Genomic DNA, 17293 nt, shown 5'->3' with positions numbered 1-17293 from the left:
ATGGCATCAATATTTTATTTCTCAGGTTTAAAATCTTTTATTCATTTTTTGGTATTTTTGCGAATGTTATTTTTATGAGGTATATAACTTTTATACAGTACCTCATTTTATGTGAAAGTTTACTTTCATATAAGCACATTGATATGTCTTAATGTCAATGACAGTTATAATGTTTTGCATTTGTTTGGTATTCTACATTGTAAGTGTGTATGTGTATAGGTATATATATAGTTTCAGTATGTTGTCACAATTCTGAGAGAGATACTGTAGCTTGGATGATCTGAGCATATTATTTAATCTCCCCATAAATCTCATTTTTTATAGTTATAGTCTAACTCGAACTATAAAGTTATATGATTTCTCTAACATACTTGGTCTCCCATTTTTTAACTGATACTGAAATGGTTACCTGTATAGCAAATTGGATGTCCAGAACTTGAAACTTTTAAGGCTAGGAAATGACATCAAATTGTTAGAGCAATTAAGTCTTTGCACAGGTCCCAAACCTCCTTAGAAGCAGCTTTAGTTCATTTGTATCCTGAGAAATCTATATGCATGTCCTTACATAGGCCGAAAGGAATTATTAAACCAACTTGCAGTTCCCCAGGAGTTTCCTTAGGAAGGAATGTACTCAGAGAAAGCCCAGAAAGTTGTAGAATTTACTTAGGCATCAGATTCCCAAAGTGCCAGGTCAACAGACGAGGTTGGCCGCCTTCAACACTGGTCCATACCCAGGGCCCTGAGTGTAGTCCAGGATGGCAGAGGCTGGCCCCTGGTCCTAAATCTCTCCAACCTCAATGCCAGACAGTTGTTGCTACTGGTCAACGTATATATAACCAACCATCTGTGAGATGCTAGATCCTGGTCTCTACATATTCTGGTTTGGTCTTCGGTAATTCTGAATTCTTTTTAACCCCAGAAAAAGAATTACATTTTGGATCATGCCAATGGAATGGAATGGATTATCTACACAACAAGTATCATTTTTGTGTCCCCCTTATTCATTGGTATACCAGCTCATGTGCAGTGGCAATGTGGGGCAATTGCTATATACTTCTACTGGATGAACTTCTTACTGTATCTCCAGAGGTAAAGTCAGCTTAAATGATTTCTGTATCCCTTAGGCATTTTTAAGATTAAAAGAAGAACTGTTATAAGTACCATATTTATAATTGGCTTATTCTTTTTCCAATTTTTTAGACTGTGGAGGGGAGGGAGATTTGAAGGTCAGAGTACAGAACTGGATTTTTCAACTTTGGCACTACTGAAATTCAGGGCTAGATAATTTTTTGTTGTGGGGGATCTGTCCTGTGCATTGAAAAATGTTTAACAGCATCCCTAGCCTCTACCCACTAGATAACCAGTAGCAAACCACCCCCTCCCCCACCACGTGACAACAAAAAGTGTATCCAGATATTGCCAAATATCTTCTGAGCGGCAAAATTACCCCCCGTCAAGAACCACTGGTCTAGACAAATCAAGACTAAGTGCGAGGAGTAAATGTGAAAAACAGTATTGACTCTTCTTGGTTTTACCTGGTATTATTTGCTAAGCATTTACTTTAGATTAAACCAATCAAAATAAAGTGATAGGTGTGGGGAATAATAGCAATACAAGAGAAGAAAATAAGCTCAAAGAATCTAATTCTAGAGGGGGAACAAAGGGCAAAGTTCTCCTACCTCCCTTACATGTTAGGTTGAGTTAGGTGTTATTTCACATAACATCTTTGTAAATTATCTTTACAATAACTAGAGGTAAATGTTATTACTTGCAGTATATAGAAGACGACAAAGGGCTAAGTAACTTGCATCAGATCTCAGCTAGTAAGTCAAGACGTAGGCATTTAACCCCAGTCACCATGCTTTCCCTGCCATATCTTCTGTCACTGTGTCAGTGCCCACAGTGCAGGAGGGTTTAGGCCAGCCCCTTTAAAAGGACATGGTATGGTGGCAGGAGCAGTGGTCTGGACGTCAAGTGGTCCAGGTACTGTCATTCCCTTGGCTTTGTCATCAGTGACCTGAGTTACTAGACATCTTTTGGGAGCTTAGTTTCTTAGACGTCTGAAGTCTCTTGCAGTTTTAAACTCTTGTGATTACCCTTTAACGAGTTGTCTTTGCCAAAGGAAATGTCCAAATTGGTGGCTGAATGGCATACCCATTCTCTACCCAAACATTTCACAATGTTGGCTGCTGGCAGAGAACAAGGAAACCTCAGGAGGCCATGAGGATGGTGAATGCCAATCACACGCACGTGCCCTTCGGGTACATGAGCTCATGGAGAGTTCCCACTGGCTGCCTCTGACGTCTCATCTCTCAGATCCCTTTATCAAGCTTTGGTAGCCCTTTCTTTGATGCTGGGGAGATTTTTCTCTCCTCCTTTGTGTGAAGTAATGCCTAGTGGTCAAGTTGTAGGACAAAGATAAACATTAACAAGAAGGAAAAAGAAGAAACAAAGCTGTTTGACAAATAGCTTGAAAATAAGATGGCCGTTTGTGAATTCGCCTCCCTTTTGAAAGAGTTACTCATCTGTGAAATCTAGTACCTAATGCATGATAAATATTGACATTGAATGAAATGCAATTTGGCCAGAAAAGTGAATATATATTTAATATATATTTAAATATTCCTAGGTTTGAAAACTGTGGGATTTTCATCGTTATGTTGGGGGTAATTATGAAAACATTGTTGAGGTCTACAGTCGTGTTTGTCTTCCTTTTTTTGGCTTTTGGCCTCAGCTTTTACATCCTCCTCAGTATACAGGTGAGGCAGTTGCATCAGTAGTTTGATTTTGTTGCTATAAATATTGGGAATACATATTTATACTTAAATCTTGATGGCCTAGAAAATTTATAATATAACTTTTTATCTGATAAAAAAGCCTTCAAATGATTTTTATTGCAATCTTACTACATGACTTTTTCCATTATCAAAAAGTTTAAATATAATGCACTATTTGTTATATGTATAGAAAATATACTTTTGATGACTTTATCACCAATTTATTAGTAGTTCTTAGCATTAGCTATAGTCCTGTGATTTCAAAACATATTTTAAATATGATTTTTATCATTTTACTCTCCAGAAGACATTTTTTCAATATACGCATTTTGCATTGTATTTTTACCTTCCCATCTTTTCTCAGGATGCTTTCAGCTCTCCATGGCTTTCTATAATCCAGACCTTCAGCATGATGCTAGGAGACATTAACTACCGCGATGCCTTCCTAGAGCCGTTTTTGAGAAATGAATTGGTATATCCAGTTCTGTCTTTTGCACAGCTTATTATCTTCACAATGTTTGTCCCCATTGTGCTCATGAATTTACTTGTAAGTAATCATTCTTGTGTTTTCTGTTTGTTGATCATTTGGGGCATTTAGCAATGATCATTATTCTTAGGCTTCTTAATCTTCCTCCATGAAAGGACATAGAGACTATCATAAAATCCATTTATTCAACATTCATTTAGTGCCAGATACAGCATGAAGCCCAGGGGATGCCAAGAGGCATTCACTTGGCAGATACTTTTGAATAATTTAGACACTAATCCAGGTGCTGGGAAACAGTGGTGAATAGACCAATACCCAGTCCTTACATTATAAAATAGGCACGAAGTAGTAAATAAGTAACTATGTAGTACAATGTCACAAGGGTGATAAATGTTACGAGGGACTATGGTGTGTGCTGCTCTGGTGTTGGCGTGGAGGCCAGAGGTTAGGCAGAGGCCTTGGTGGAGGAAAGGTTTAAATCCCATCTCTGCTCTTAAATTTCTCAACCAGATGGTCAGGTGGGGAAGAGCCTCTCAGGCACAAGGGCATCTGTGGCATTTAGAGACCGTCTCTAAACCAGTTGCAGGCTGAAAATCCTCAGCAGCCATGAACATGCCCTTCACAGACAACCTGCTCCAGCCATGAGCACGTAGGCCAGTGCATGCAGAAGTACATCCCAGGTCTATGGAGAGCCCGTGCTGACATTACAGTACATGCTTTCTCCTTACTTATGCATATATGCACACATTCTATACATTTTATGAGACTATGCACCAGGGACTGTCCTGTACAATGTTTCTGGAAAGAAAATACTACTTAATGTTTTGATTTACTTACTTGATACAAATCCAGAGTTTTATTTGGATGACCCAGAAATATAAAGGATAGCATTAAGAAGAATAATGACATAAAGCCCACATTCTTCTCTTAGAATTGCTTATGTTTCAGGGGACAATCATCTAGAAGATTTGGCTTCACGTAGCACATGTCATTGTCATCTCTACCCGCATGTTTCAGAGGAAAATCAATCCCAACAGAGCCAGGACTCCGTGTTTTCCTTCCTTCAAACTCTTCTGCTGCCTCTCAGCACCACCTGGTCATCTAACTAAGATCATTGGAAGATACTCTAGATTCAGCCCTTCCCTTTCCTCTGTTCTGCTTGTAAATATTTTTCTCTTACACGCACTTCCGTTTGCCTTCCACCCTCACAGTCCCTCATCCATATTGCTGCAGTAGCCCGAACAGTCTGTCTTCTCTCATTTCTGTCTAATCTTTCCTGCGAATTGTCACCACAGTGATGTTCTGATAAGGAAAAGCTGGGCCTTTCGGTGGCTTTTTCATCTTTTATGTTTTTCTAAGCCTCTTCAACTCAATCTAAACCCTTCAGCGTGGCATGCGAGGATCCTCATGATCCAGGTCTTCCCCAGCTCTCACCCACCCCTCCTACTGTTGCCAAGATTTACCTAGACAGGCACCATCAACGGTCATTGAGTTTACCAGACGTTCCTTTGTGCCTGAGCTCCACACAACATGTTCCTTTTCCTAGAAGGCTCTCCCACTTTGGGTTAACTCTTTCTAAGCCGTTAACACTCAGCTCAAGCATCAGATCTCCTGGGTAGACCTTCCTAACCAACACCCTCCACCTCATTACTCTAGTCTAAATTGGATGCCCCTTCCTCATATTCTCATAGTTTTGAAGGCACAAATCATAAAGATAATAAAACCTACTTCCTAGGTTGTTAGGATAACGGGAGTTAATACAAAACATTTGAGGAATGTCTGGGTGGCTCAGTCGGTTCATTGTCCAAGTCTCAGTTTGAGCTCAGGGCCATGGGATTGAGCCCCATGTCAGGCTCCCCACTAAGTGTGGAGACAGCTTAAGATTCTCTTTCCCTCTCTCTCCCTCCTTCTCCTACCCTCTACCCGCCTCCCCGCTGCTTTCCCACAGTTGCGTTCTCTTTCTCAAGTAAAAATAAAAACATTCAAAATAGTGCTTGGCACTGAAAAGCACTCAATAAATGTTAGCTACTCTTAAATATTAGTAACTTATCTACTCACAAAATCAGATGACTTCAGATCCCACGCAAGCATCCTAAATGTACGAAGCAGTCAGTATGAGACTGTTGATTTTTTTTTCAAGTTTATTTAGTGTGTGTGTGTGTAGAGGGAGGAAGAGAGGATCCGTGGTGACAGCACAGAGCCCAATGCAGGGCTCAGACTCCCAGACTGAGCTGCTTGAGAGCATCGGCATCCAGGAGGCTGGCTGAGCACAGCCAGGCACTGATTGTCTAAAAAATAGGAGTCCGCTAATAGAAGCAAGCAGATTTAATTTGGAGTAAAGGTGAGCGTCCCCTCACCTATTTGCAGATTTCTAGATGGAGTTACTATTTTTTTTTTAAACCAAAGGCCACACCCACCCTTGAAGTGTACCTTTTCCTGCCAAACATATGTAAGGTATAAATTCCCGCATTGCCTCAGTTTACTACTTTAACTTTTCCATGTTGTCCAGTCACTCTTGTTTACCTAGGTGCTAAACTCCTGGAATTTGGAACTATGTTGCATGGCTACCCCAATGCCATTTAATACTGTATCACCCCATCGTCTTCACAAAGACCATTTTTATTTTAAATTAAAATTAATTTCAGATTAATATGTGTGTCTTAATTTTTTATGGTTACATTTGACGTTACTGAATCCACCAATGTGGCTTCCAGTGTTACAAAGGCGTACAGACTTTGCAGTTTCTTGCAAGATGTGTTGGCAAAAGTATGTTGCAGCCACTAGTAGGCAATTATATGCCCACTGCCCCTAGAGAGACCTTAGTGCATTGTTGGGTGCACCATTAAACTGGAAGTGACTTGCTTGCTGTGTTGTCCTTCAGATTGGTTTGGCAGTTGGTGACATTGCAGAGGTCCAGAAGCATGCACTGTTGAAGAGGATTGCGATGCAGGTAAGTCTTATATTTATTTAAAACATATTGAAATTAGCAGCACCATGTACAGGAATTATCAGGGACAGCTGGTTTCTGAGAAAGGTACTGAAGACAGGTACTTCGTCAGCCCCGAGAGGCACCACACCGCATGGAGCCTTGTTGCGCATGTCCTCTGGCATGCCTGCTGTGGTCAGAGCATGCAAAGTGATGAACAAAATTTTTGTAGAACAATCTGAGCAGAGAAATTGAGAAATGACCTGAACTTTTTAGAATGCCAACATGTGGCCAACCAGGTAGCTAGCTGCTAAATGAGAATTATCACAGGTGTGAAGTGTTTGGTCTTGTCACAGCCCAACTCTTCCTACACTTGCTACTCGGGCCATCAAATTGCAGGCTTCCCATGGAACATGTCATATTGAAGTGTTCGCTGCATCCGTGAGGTTTTGTTCTTTTGTGACCTCCCTTATTTTTCCTTGGCTGTTGAATCTTGTGAGGTGGCTCATGTTACACACTGCAAAACTGTTTCTATGCTCTTCTTTGCATTGTCTTTAAGTATGGGAATATCTGATGCTTCAAAAATGTCTGACGATCAGTTGAACATACACATTAAAAACATCAGGTTAACAGGTAACTTTCCCCTCACTCTTTGTTCTTTGTCCTGCTTCATTCTTGTCTGTTACTTATTCCGCTCTACAATAGCACATATTTATTTCTAAAAATTGCTCCAGTAAAAGGGATGTGTGACCTTAGACTTCACTAAGTAAAATAAGTCTAACTGGGGAGGATATCAACTAAACATCCAGAGTTTAAAATATCAAAATCAACTTAGAACCACCCTTAAACTCTATGCTCTGTGACTAAGCTGTGTATTATGCAGAGGACTTGGCACATTTAAAGAACAAAAATCCATAAATGGTTAATGTCGGGTACAGAAAATAAACAGACATGGAAGAGTTGGCATATGAACCAGATGTTGATAGATGGGATTTAGAGGAACAGCGAGACTGGTGCAGAAAGGCAGGACCCAGCAGGAGACAGGGCTAAAGGCACAATAAGCAGAAATGGCTAAGGAAGCAGGGATGGCTCCTTAGAGGGGATTAAGGCGGCTCAGGATGATAGAGTGCTTTATTAAATAGCAAACAACGGAAAACCTTAGCTTGAAAGACAGGGCAGTGAAGGATGAGGTGCCCCAAGGTGTTTTGTTAGTGGGCAGTAATTACCTCTCCCACAGGACAGGGACAAAATGAGAGTGGTATTTAAGATGATCTATGATTATCTTGACTTCGTGGGGAAGGTTTGGAGGCAGGAAGAGCCAGCTGACCAGTTGTCTCTTGACAGAGATGGAGTGCAGGACGCCAGGTAGGTGGGTGGAGAGAGGAAGAGAGATGTAAAAATCCTCTTCACAGCACTGTCAGCAGTACTTCAGAACTATAACTCCTGAAAAGATCAAGGAAAGTAAATAAAAAGAACAATATAAGCAACAGCCCTGATGTCTGAGGGCCCTACCAAATTACAGTGTCAGTGCAGTTGATTTGAAAAGCACAATTCTTAGATTTGATCTTTTCCCTGAAACACACCATCATCAAGGCCTATAAAGGAGACCAGCAAAGCAAGCACTTCCATGCTCTCGGTTCCTTGCTTTGGGTCACAAAAGAGCACTGACTGGAAAACCAGGAAGCCATTTTACTATTTTCCCAAGTTTTTTAAGCAAATCTCTACATCCATGTACAACTCCCTACATCAGACTTACAACCTAAGGCTGAGGCCACATTAGAACCAGGGCAGAAGGGAACACGGAGAAGCACATTTCACAGAGACACAGTCTTCTCACAAAGTCATCGCAAACCTAAGTGGGGACGAAAAGGTCCCTGGGACAGCACATGCTGGGAAGTGTGAAAGTTACTCAAGGACAGGAGTTGTGAGTATTTTGAGGGGCTTAGAGATGTTTATTTTTTATTTTTTTTAAGAAATCTTTTATGTTTATTTTTATTTATTTATATTAATAGTTTATTGCCAAGTTGGTTTCCATGGCTCTTCCCCCCAAGTGCCCTCCTTCATGTCCAACACCTCCCTTCCCCTTTCCTCCTCCCTCTTCAACCCTCAATTTGTTTTCAGTATTCAAGAGTCTCTCATGATTTGCCTCCCTCCCTCTTCCTAACTTTCTTCCCCCGCTTCCCCTTTCCATGGCCCCTTGTTAGGTTTCTTCTGTTAGACCTAGGAGTGCAAACATATGGTATCTGTCATTCTCTGCCTAACTTATTTCACTGTCACTTAGCATGGCACCCTCAAAGTCCATCCACTTTGCTACTAATGGCCAAATTTCATTCTTTCTCCTTGCCATGTAGTATTCCAGTGTATATATAAACCAGATCTTCTTGATCCACTCATCAGTTGATGGACATTTAGGCTCTTTCCATGATGTGGCTATTGTTGAAATTGCTCCTATGAATGTTGGGGTACATGTGCCCCTGTGCATCAGCACTCCTGTATCTCTTGGGTAAATCCCTAGCAGTGCTATTGCTGGGTCATAGGGGAGTTCTATTGAACCTCCACACTGCTTTCCAGAGCGGTTGTACCAATTTACATTCCCACCAATAGTGTAGAAGGGTGCCTGTTTCTCCACATCCTCACCAGCATCTATAATCTGCTGATTTATTCATTTTAGCCACTTTGACCAGTGTGAGGTGGTATCTCAGTGTGGTTTTGATATGTATTTCCCTGATGATGAGTAACACTGAGCATCATTTCATGTGCCTGTTGGCCATCTGGATGTCCTCTTGGGAGAAGTGTCTGTTCATGTCTTCTGCCCATTTCTTCACTGGATTATTTGTTTTTCAGGTGTGGAGTTTGGTGAGTTCCTAGATTTTGGATACTAGCCCTTTACCTGATATGCCATTTGCAACTATCTTTTCCCATTCTGTTGGTTGCCTATTAGTTTTCATGATTGTTTCCTTTGCAGTACCAAATCTTTTTATCTTGATGAGGTCCCAATAGTTCATTTTTGCTTTCATTTCCCTTGCCTTTGGGGATGTGTTGAGTAGGAAATTGCTGTAGTTGAGGTCAAGGAGGCTGTTTCCTACTTTCTCCTCTAGGGTTTTGATGGTTTCCTGTCTCACGTTCAGGTTCTTTTCCATTTTGAGTTTATTTTTGTGTATGGTGTAAGAAAGGGTCTAGTTTCATTCTTCTGCACGTTGCTGTCTAGTTCTCCCAGCAGTCTTTTTTTCCATTGGATACTCTTTCCTGCCTTGTCAAAGATTAATTGGCCATACATTTGTGGGTCCAGTTCTGGATTTTCTACTCTATCACATTGGTCTATGTGTCTGTTTTTGTGCCAATACCATACTGTCTTGATGATGACAGCTTTGTAGTAGAGGCTAAAGTCTGGGAGTGTGATGCCTCCCGTTTTGGTTTTCTTCTTCAATATTACTTCGGCTATTCGGGGTTTTTGGTGTTCCATGCCAATTTTAGGATAGTTCTAGCTTTGAAAAGAATGCTGATGCAATTTTGATGGGGATTGCATTGAATGTGTAGATTGCTTTGGGTAATAATGACATGGTTAACACCCATCCTTCTCAAGCTATTCCAAAAAACAGAAATAGAAGGAAAACTTCTGACCTCATTCTATGAAGCCAGCACCACTTTGATTCCCAAACCAGAGACCCAACAAAAAAAGAGAACTACAGACCAATATCCTTAATGAATACAGATGCAAAGATACTCAACAAGATACTAGCAAATCAAATTCAACAGCATATAAAAAGAATTCTCCATCATGATCAAGTGGAATTCATTCCTGGGTTACAGGGCTGGTTCAGTATTCACAAATCTATCAATGTGATCCATCACATTAACAAAAGAAAAGATAAAAACCATATGATCCTGTCGATAGATGCAGAAAAAGCATCTGACAAAATACAGCACCTGTTCTTAATAAGAACCCTTGAGAAAGTTGGGATAGAAGGAACTTACTTAAACATCCATAAAAGACACTTCTGAAAAGCCCATAGAATATCATCCTCATTGGGGGAAAAACTGAGAGCTTTCCCCCTGAGATCAGCAACATGACAGGAGTGTCCACTCTCACCACTGTTGTTTAACATAGTGCTGGAAGTCCTAGCATCAGCATTCAGACAACAAAAGGAAATAAAAGGCATCAGAATTGGCAAAGATGAAGTCAGACTTTCACTTTTTGCAGATGACATGATACTCTACATGGAAAACCCAATCAACTCCACCAGAAATCTTCTAGAACTGATCTATGAATTCAGCAAAATCATAGGGTACAAAATCAATGTACAGAAATCGGTTGCATTTATACACCAATAATGAAGCAATGGGAAGAGAAATCAAGAAACTGATCCCATTCAGAATCGCATGAAAAACCATAAAATACCTAGGAATGAACCTGAACAAAGATGTAAAAGACCTATATGATGAAAATTATAGAAAACTTATGAAAGCAATTAAAGACACCAAGAAATGGAAAAACATTCCATGCTCATGGATCGGAAGAATAGAGCTGTTTAGTTTTTAACAGTGGTACCCACACTTCCAGCACAGGCTGGCCGCTGAGGACACTCCACAAGCATTTACATACATGCTGTAAGTCACAAAAGGAAGTGCACAGGGTGCTCTTACCTTCAATGTGGGAAATCCACCAGTTAGAGGAAGTGAAGATGCCCCTGAGACCAGAGGAGCCATGGGCAGCAGGTCCCATGAGACCTGCCATGGGGCTCGGCATGCCATGTTCCCCAGGACCAGATCTGAGAGGAAATCTGGCAGGTCCTATGTAGAAAACAAATAAGGTTGGGACGCCTGGGGGGCTCAGTCGGTTAAGCCACTGACTTCGGCTCAGGTCATGATCTTGCGGTCCATGAGTTCGAGCCCCACATCAGGTTCTGTGCTGACAGCTCAGAGCCTGGAGCCTGCTTCAGATTCTGTGTCTCCCTCTCTCTCTGCCCCTCCCCAGTTCATGCTCTCAAAAATAAACATTAAAAAAATGAATAAGGTTAAGACAAAACATACTTTATCTGTTGGCAAACACTAGGCTTGAATAAATCTTTCAGTCAAGTTTAAGTAAATGATAACATTGACCTCTGAAAAAAATGTATATTGCAAAGGGAAAGGAATATTGACCTTAAGATCCAAGGGAAAAAGGAACCCTGAAAATTATTATAGGAACTCAAACTGGTATTATTAATAAAATACAAGAAAACAGATTTTCTTGGAACTGGAACTAATGTAAGGCATGTGAATTGGTGGTCAGTGCTATAAAAATAGGGAAGCAAGACACAGAGCATGTTATGTGGAAGAGGGGCCAAAAGCTTTAGACATCTCATCTGTGGATTTAAACCACTTCAATGCCACATATAAAAAAACCTATGGTCTTAGCAAACTCTCATTTATATGGTAATTACAATAAACAGTTCTAAATAAGACACAAAGGGCTATTTTAAAAAAAGATAAATTTGGCAAACAAGTTGAAAATATGAGAAACTAAATATCAACTCACAGTAAATCCACTAAATGAGACAAGGGACTGTATCTATGAAAACAGAAGTTATAGTCAAGATATGAGGCACCTGGGTGGCTCAGTTGGTTAAGCATCCGACTTCGCCTAGGTCATGATCTTGCCATCCCCAAGTTGGAGCCCCAGATCAGCCTCTGTGCTGACAGCTCTGAGCCTGGAGCCTGTTTCAGAGTCTGTGTCTCCCTCTGTCTCTGCCCCTTCCCCATTCACACACTCTATCTCAAAAATAAACATTAAAAAATAATAAATTATGGTCAAGAAAGGTCATAGACAAACCAGTTTGCACCAGGTCGCACAGAAACATTGAGACGTTTCCTTCGATGTGCCTTTGTAAGCCTGTCTCCGACGTGCAGGAGAAGCGCTGTTCTCCTCCATCAAAGCATGGCTCCCACACACGCGCCCTCATAGCAGCCACACTGCCCAGTTGTGCGCATTTTGTGTAATGCCCCAGGGGATGCGTGAAGGCTTTTCTTGCGTGGCCCGTGTCAGTCACAGTCCCTGAACAGTGAACATCTGCTCACTTGAGTTTCTTCTTTAAACACTTTGCCCCAATGGCAGACCGCTGGCCCTGGCTTGTCATTGGAAGGGGGGGAACCTGGGCAGCCGGTCTGAGTGCGCGTAAAGCAGGACATAGGAGTTGGTTTTCAGTTTCCTGTATAAATGATGGTTTCCGTGTAGTGTAAGGATTCCAGATGCTTCTTAATTTCTCTCAATTAATCCAAAATGCACTTTAGGTGGAACTTCATACCAGCTTAGAGAAGAAGCTGCCACTGTGGTTCCTACACAAAGTGGATCAGAAATCCGTCGTCGTGTATCCCAACAGACCCAGATGCACAGGCTTATTAGTAAGTACACGTGGGAAATCCCAGCATGGAGAATGTGCTACTGCTTGACACTCACACGTGGTGTTATCCTTAAGGGTACTCTTTTATGGACTTTGAATCACTGTGCCTGTGGAAAAGAAGTAACTGTGACTTTGAAAAAAAAATGCACGATTACCCCACAGTGTGAAAGTGAAGGGCAGTGAGAGGGGGACATGTGCTCCTTCTTCCTAGAGGCTCATTCACCGCATCCGTGTTGAATATGTACCACATCCCTGTGAGCACCTGGGTGGGTGGGTGGACCGGCTGTGCCTTGTATCTTTTTCACAGTGCAGGTGTACCTTTCTTGTTTTCCCAGTCACCTGTCACTTACATGCATGTGCAGATACATGTGTATCTATGTGGAAATATAGCGCACTTGTTTGTACACACATTCAGATACATATATGCACACATGTGCACATGGAGAGTGTACGTTACAGAAAATATACTAGATGTCAAAGACTAAGCAAGGCAACTACATTATAATGGCAAAGGGACTGTAGTAAGAGTCAGAAGGACCAGATGCTAATCCTGATCACACCTGGGCTTCCTCTTATTTCTATGAATATTCTGAGTTCTTTGCACATTAACTTTCCATTTTGTAGTCCTAAAATGATAAAGCTGATTTGGGTATCGGCCTAGGCCTTATTCTAACTACACTATCTCCCTGAGTAATTCCATTCCTATCCATGTTTGCAATCACTCACTCCTGAGACACGGAAGGCTCAGCAATTCCATTCTACCTGGAGCCCTATGAGTCCCAGGCTCCCATGTCCAACTGTCTGCCTGACATCATCACTGGTGTGTCTCAAGGTACCTCAAGTTCAGCATATTCACAACAACTGATACCAAAGGAACTCAGTTTTCACACCTCCCATGTTTCAGTCTCCCTGCAGGGAAAGAATGACAAAGCCTCTTTCCTCTCCAAAGTCTATTTCAGTTAACGTCACACCACTCACATCACTCATTCGCTTGGGCGAGATGTCATCCTGCACGTCTCCTTTCCCTCTCCTCGCCCCTCACACCCGGGCACCCCCAGGCTTGGTTGGGTAGGCTTCCTGGATGGCCCAGACAGGTCACGTCTTCTCTTGCCTGGACTCCTAGGATTGCCTCATTCATTCCTGGTCATTTCACGTCAACCAATAGTGAAAAAAAACACTAAATTTTGAAAATACATATGAAAATGGCATTTCAGAAATCTCATGGGAAATTCCGTTGTGCTGGATAATAGTGCAGAGCAGCTTTAGAGAAGGAACAGCTAATCCTGTAGGAGTACCACCGCTGATGATGGGCATTTTTGATGAGAAAACATACAATGATTCAGTTTTACCTTTTCATAAATAACTTCCCACTCCAATTTTCTCCTTCTTCTAGATTATCCATCCCTCTTGTACTTTCCTTTATTATAATCTCTAAGACTTTGTTATCTAGCTCTTTACACATCTGTTTCTCTCAGCAGACTGAGCGCCTTGAGCACACAGTGCTGTCTGGGAAGATCCAGGGTGCGTGCATACCTGGCTCCGTGGCTGGCTCATGGCGCACGTGCAAGAAGTGGTTCCTGAACTGAGTTTAACCTGAGTAATTAATCATCTTTTATCCCACAGAGTATATTTCATTTTATTTTTTATGCCCAAGACGACAGACAGGAAATTCCAAATGTCGACACATCTCTGGAAACAGAAATATTGAAGCAGAAATATCGGTATGTAGTTTTCCTTTCATCTGTATTTGAGAAACTGAAAACTTTTAAATAATGATATATGATGTAAGGTATGTTGTCTACTTGTATTGATTTCACATATTAAGTCATCCTTTAATGGGCTGATGTCCTAGTATATTGAGAATCATTTGAAAATCATTTTTGGACCCAACAACTTACTTGCTGCAATTCACCGACCAGTTTTGCCAATTAGTGTCTTAAATAGCATTCCCATGAGCCATCCGAATTCATACAACCAGGCTTTGAAAGATTTGAAAGAATTCTAGGCAAAGCCGTATAGTACAGTGGTTAAGCATGAGGGCTTTAGAGTTAGTTGACCTGAGCTTAGGGCCCTATTACTAATGCTCTGACCTGGGCAAAGCCATGTCATCTTTCTGTGCAACAGTGTTTTAATCTTTAAAATGGGAGCAAAAGCAAACTAGCCAAGAACTAATAGTGTAACCTTAGGAAAAACACTTACACTTAAATAGGTATTGTTTAGAAAGATTCTAAGTGCCAGGATGCTGTAACCTGAGCACGGCTCATCAGCTCCAGGACACTTATAGTAACCTGGGCCTTCCTGAACTCAGAGCCTAGAAGGATAACTGAAAACAAATTCCTGAGACCTGTGTATCCTTTTAGGCTGAAGGATCTCACTTCTCTTCTGGAGAAACAGCATGAGCTTATTAAACTCATCATCCAGAAGATGGAAATCGTCTCTGAGACAGAGGATGAAGACAACCATAATTCTTTTCAAGACAGGTTTAAAAAAGAGCAGTTAGAACAAAGGAATAGCAAGTGGAATTCTGTGTTGAAAGCAGTAAAGGCAAAAACCCACTGCCCTTATTCTTAGCCTGCAATGGGGGTAGGGGTTGGGGGGCAGTTTGCATGACCCTATTGGGTCTAATTTCCAGTTTAGAAAGAGTGATGAAAAAGTAGAAATAGGATCTGATTTTATGACTTGTGAAATGATGGTTCCTGCATTCTTTGTAAAAGTAAACTACAGCATTCTATTCATATTTTATGCCAGTTACTATGTATAGAGAATATCCTTGCTATTAATTTCAAGTTGCACTTCACCCCTCATTATGTGAATGGGTAGAAAACTAATTTGCTACAACACAAATTTTAATGATAAGGAGTAAATGTAACCGTTAAATGTAACACATGTCAACACTGGATTCCTGCTTGATAATTGTATAATATGGAATGCATCAGATAATAAAGTATTATACCATTCGGGTCTGTGTTCTTTGTGTTGGAAGATCTGTGTGGGCAACCTGTGTCCTTTGTTCCACTCTACTAAATTGCCACACCCTTCTTGTTGCTCCTAGCAAACCTGATGTCACTCTGAGTTGGAATTCAAATTAACAGACCTTATGATATGCATGGGTGTTTTTTTTGCTATAGACTTAGTATATGTTATTTCTGTATTTTTGGTTTGCTAATATTCAAATCATAATAAATGTACAGTCTATATAGTCACCTCATTGATAATTGCTTTTTACTGCAGTCTGAGATTTGTAAAAATGCTTCCCATCACATATGGAAACAGAGAAGCAGACTACAAAAAAACCTATAGTCCAATAGCTCTGATGTACATAGATGCAAAAATCCTCAGCAAAGAGTTAGCAAACTGAATCCAACAATACATTTTTTAAAAATTCATATACCGCTATGAAGTGGGATTTATTGCCAGGATGCAAGCATGGTTCAATATTTGCAAAACAATCAACATGATCTGTCACATCAATAAGAGAAATGATAAATCATATGATCATTTGATTGGTGCCAAAAAAGCATGAAACAAAGTACCACATCCATTCATAATAAAAACCCTCTGCAAAGTAGATCTAGAGGGAACCTATCCTAACAGAGTAAAGGCCTTAACTGAAAAATCCACAGTCACCATCATACTCCATGGTGAAAAACTGAGAGCTTTTCCCTCAAGGTCAGGAATAAGGCAAAGATGTCCACTCTCACCACTTTTACTCAGAATAGTACTGGAAGTCCTAGCCACAGCAATTATACTACATAGAGAAATAGAAGGCATTCAAATCAGTAAAGAAGAAATATAACTCTCATTAATTGCAAACAAATCCTGGAGTGCATAGCACAATAAAAACCTCACACTTAAAGAATAATTAAAATATGTATTACAGCACTTCTTACCTGTGTCTTTGCCCCAGATTCAAGTGACCAAACATTAACAGAGAACCAGCTCCTAGCTAGTCAGAATACCCCATCGACATTGTGTATTTTGAAATCATTTTTGACATGAGATTAATACGAGATTAAATTCATTAAAAAAAATTTAATGGGGGGGGGGAGAGCCAAGATGGCGGAGAAGAAGGGAGCTCTATAAACTTCATCTGCCCCATCTATCAAACTGAGAAGGACATTACTCTTATCTGCAAGAGTGGAAGGAGAAAACACAGACTCCAGAAAGAAGACAACCTCAAAAATGCCTGAATACATTCTCCCTTATCTCAACCTTATCTCTCCCCTCGACTGGTCATACACTTTTAGACTGTCCATTGTCCTTTGTTGTCTCTTCCCCCTTTATTTTTTTTCTTGTCTTCTTTTTTTCTCTTTCCTCTCCCTTTTCTTTTCTTCCTTTCCCCCTTTTAATTTGTTTGATTTGTCTGTGCGTTTGCATGTTTCTGTTCCCTATGTATTTGTCTGTTTTCCTTTTCAGGGCTACCCTAAGAAGCAAGCCAAAGTATGCATGACAGAGAGTCCCAAATATCGCTGGGTAGGGAAATAAAATAAAGGCACAACAAGAGAAACTGAGAGACACCATTAAAAGAACACTAACTGAAATGACAGGCACAGGACAGTCAATAAGCCTTCTTTAAGAGAGCAGTACTAACAGGTGCACAGTGCACAACGAGCTTTTAAAACTGACAAGAGACAGAAAACTAGCCAAAATGACAAAATGAAAGAACTCTCCCTTGAAGAAACTCCAGGAAGAAGTCACAGCCACAGAACTGCTCAAAACAGAT

At 40.8% G+C, this 17293-nt stretch overlaps 1 protein-coding gene across 1 annotated transcript in view; it reads left to right on the top strand.

Moving 5' to 3' along the window:
- TRPA1 (transient receptor potential cation channel subfamily A member 1) overlaps positions 1 to 15496 on the top strand; it is a 66720-nt gene extending 51224 nt beyond the window's left edge. The window contains exons 21-27 of the mRNA XM_029923601.1: positions 920 to 1089; positions 2630 to 2759; positions 3142 to 3324; positions 6146 to 6214; positions 12461 to 12571; positions 14194 to 14291; positions 14931 to 15496. Coding sequence (XP_029779461.1) covers positions 920 to 1089; positions 2630 to 2759; positions 3142 to 3324; positions 6146 to 6214; positions 12461 to 12571; positions 14194 to 14291; positions 14931 to 15141 — 972 coding nt within the window. The 3' untranslated portion in view covers positions 15142 to 15496. The remainder of the gene's footprint in view (positions 1 to 919; positions 1090 to 2629; positions 2760 to 3141; positions 3325 to 6145; positions 6215 to 12460; positions 12572 to 14193; positions 14292 to 14930) is intronic.
- The last annotated feature ends 1797 nt before the right edge of the window (positions 15497 to 17293 follow it).

This window comes from Suricata suricatta, chromosome 15 (genome assembly GCF_006229205.1).
Source record: "Suricata suricatta isolate VVHF042 chromosome 15, meerkat_22Aug2017_6uvM2_HiC, whole genome shotgun sequence".
Taxonomy (NCBI): Eukaryota; Metazoa; Chordata; class Mammalia; order Carnivora; family Herpestidae; genus Suricata; species Suricata suricatta.
Note: the sequence above shows the minus strand (reverse complement) of the source record. Positions and strands in the feature narration are given on the sequence as shown.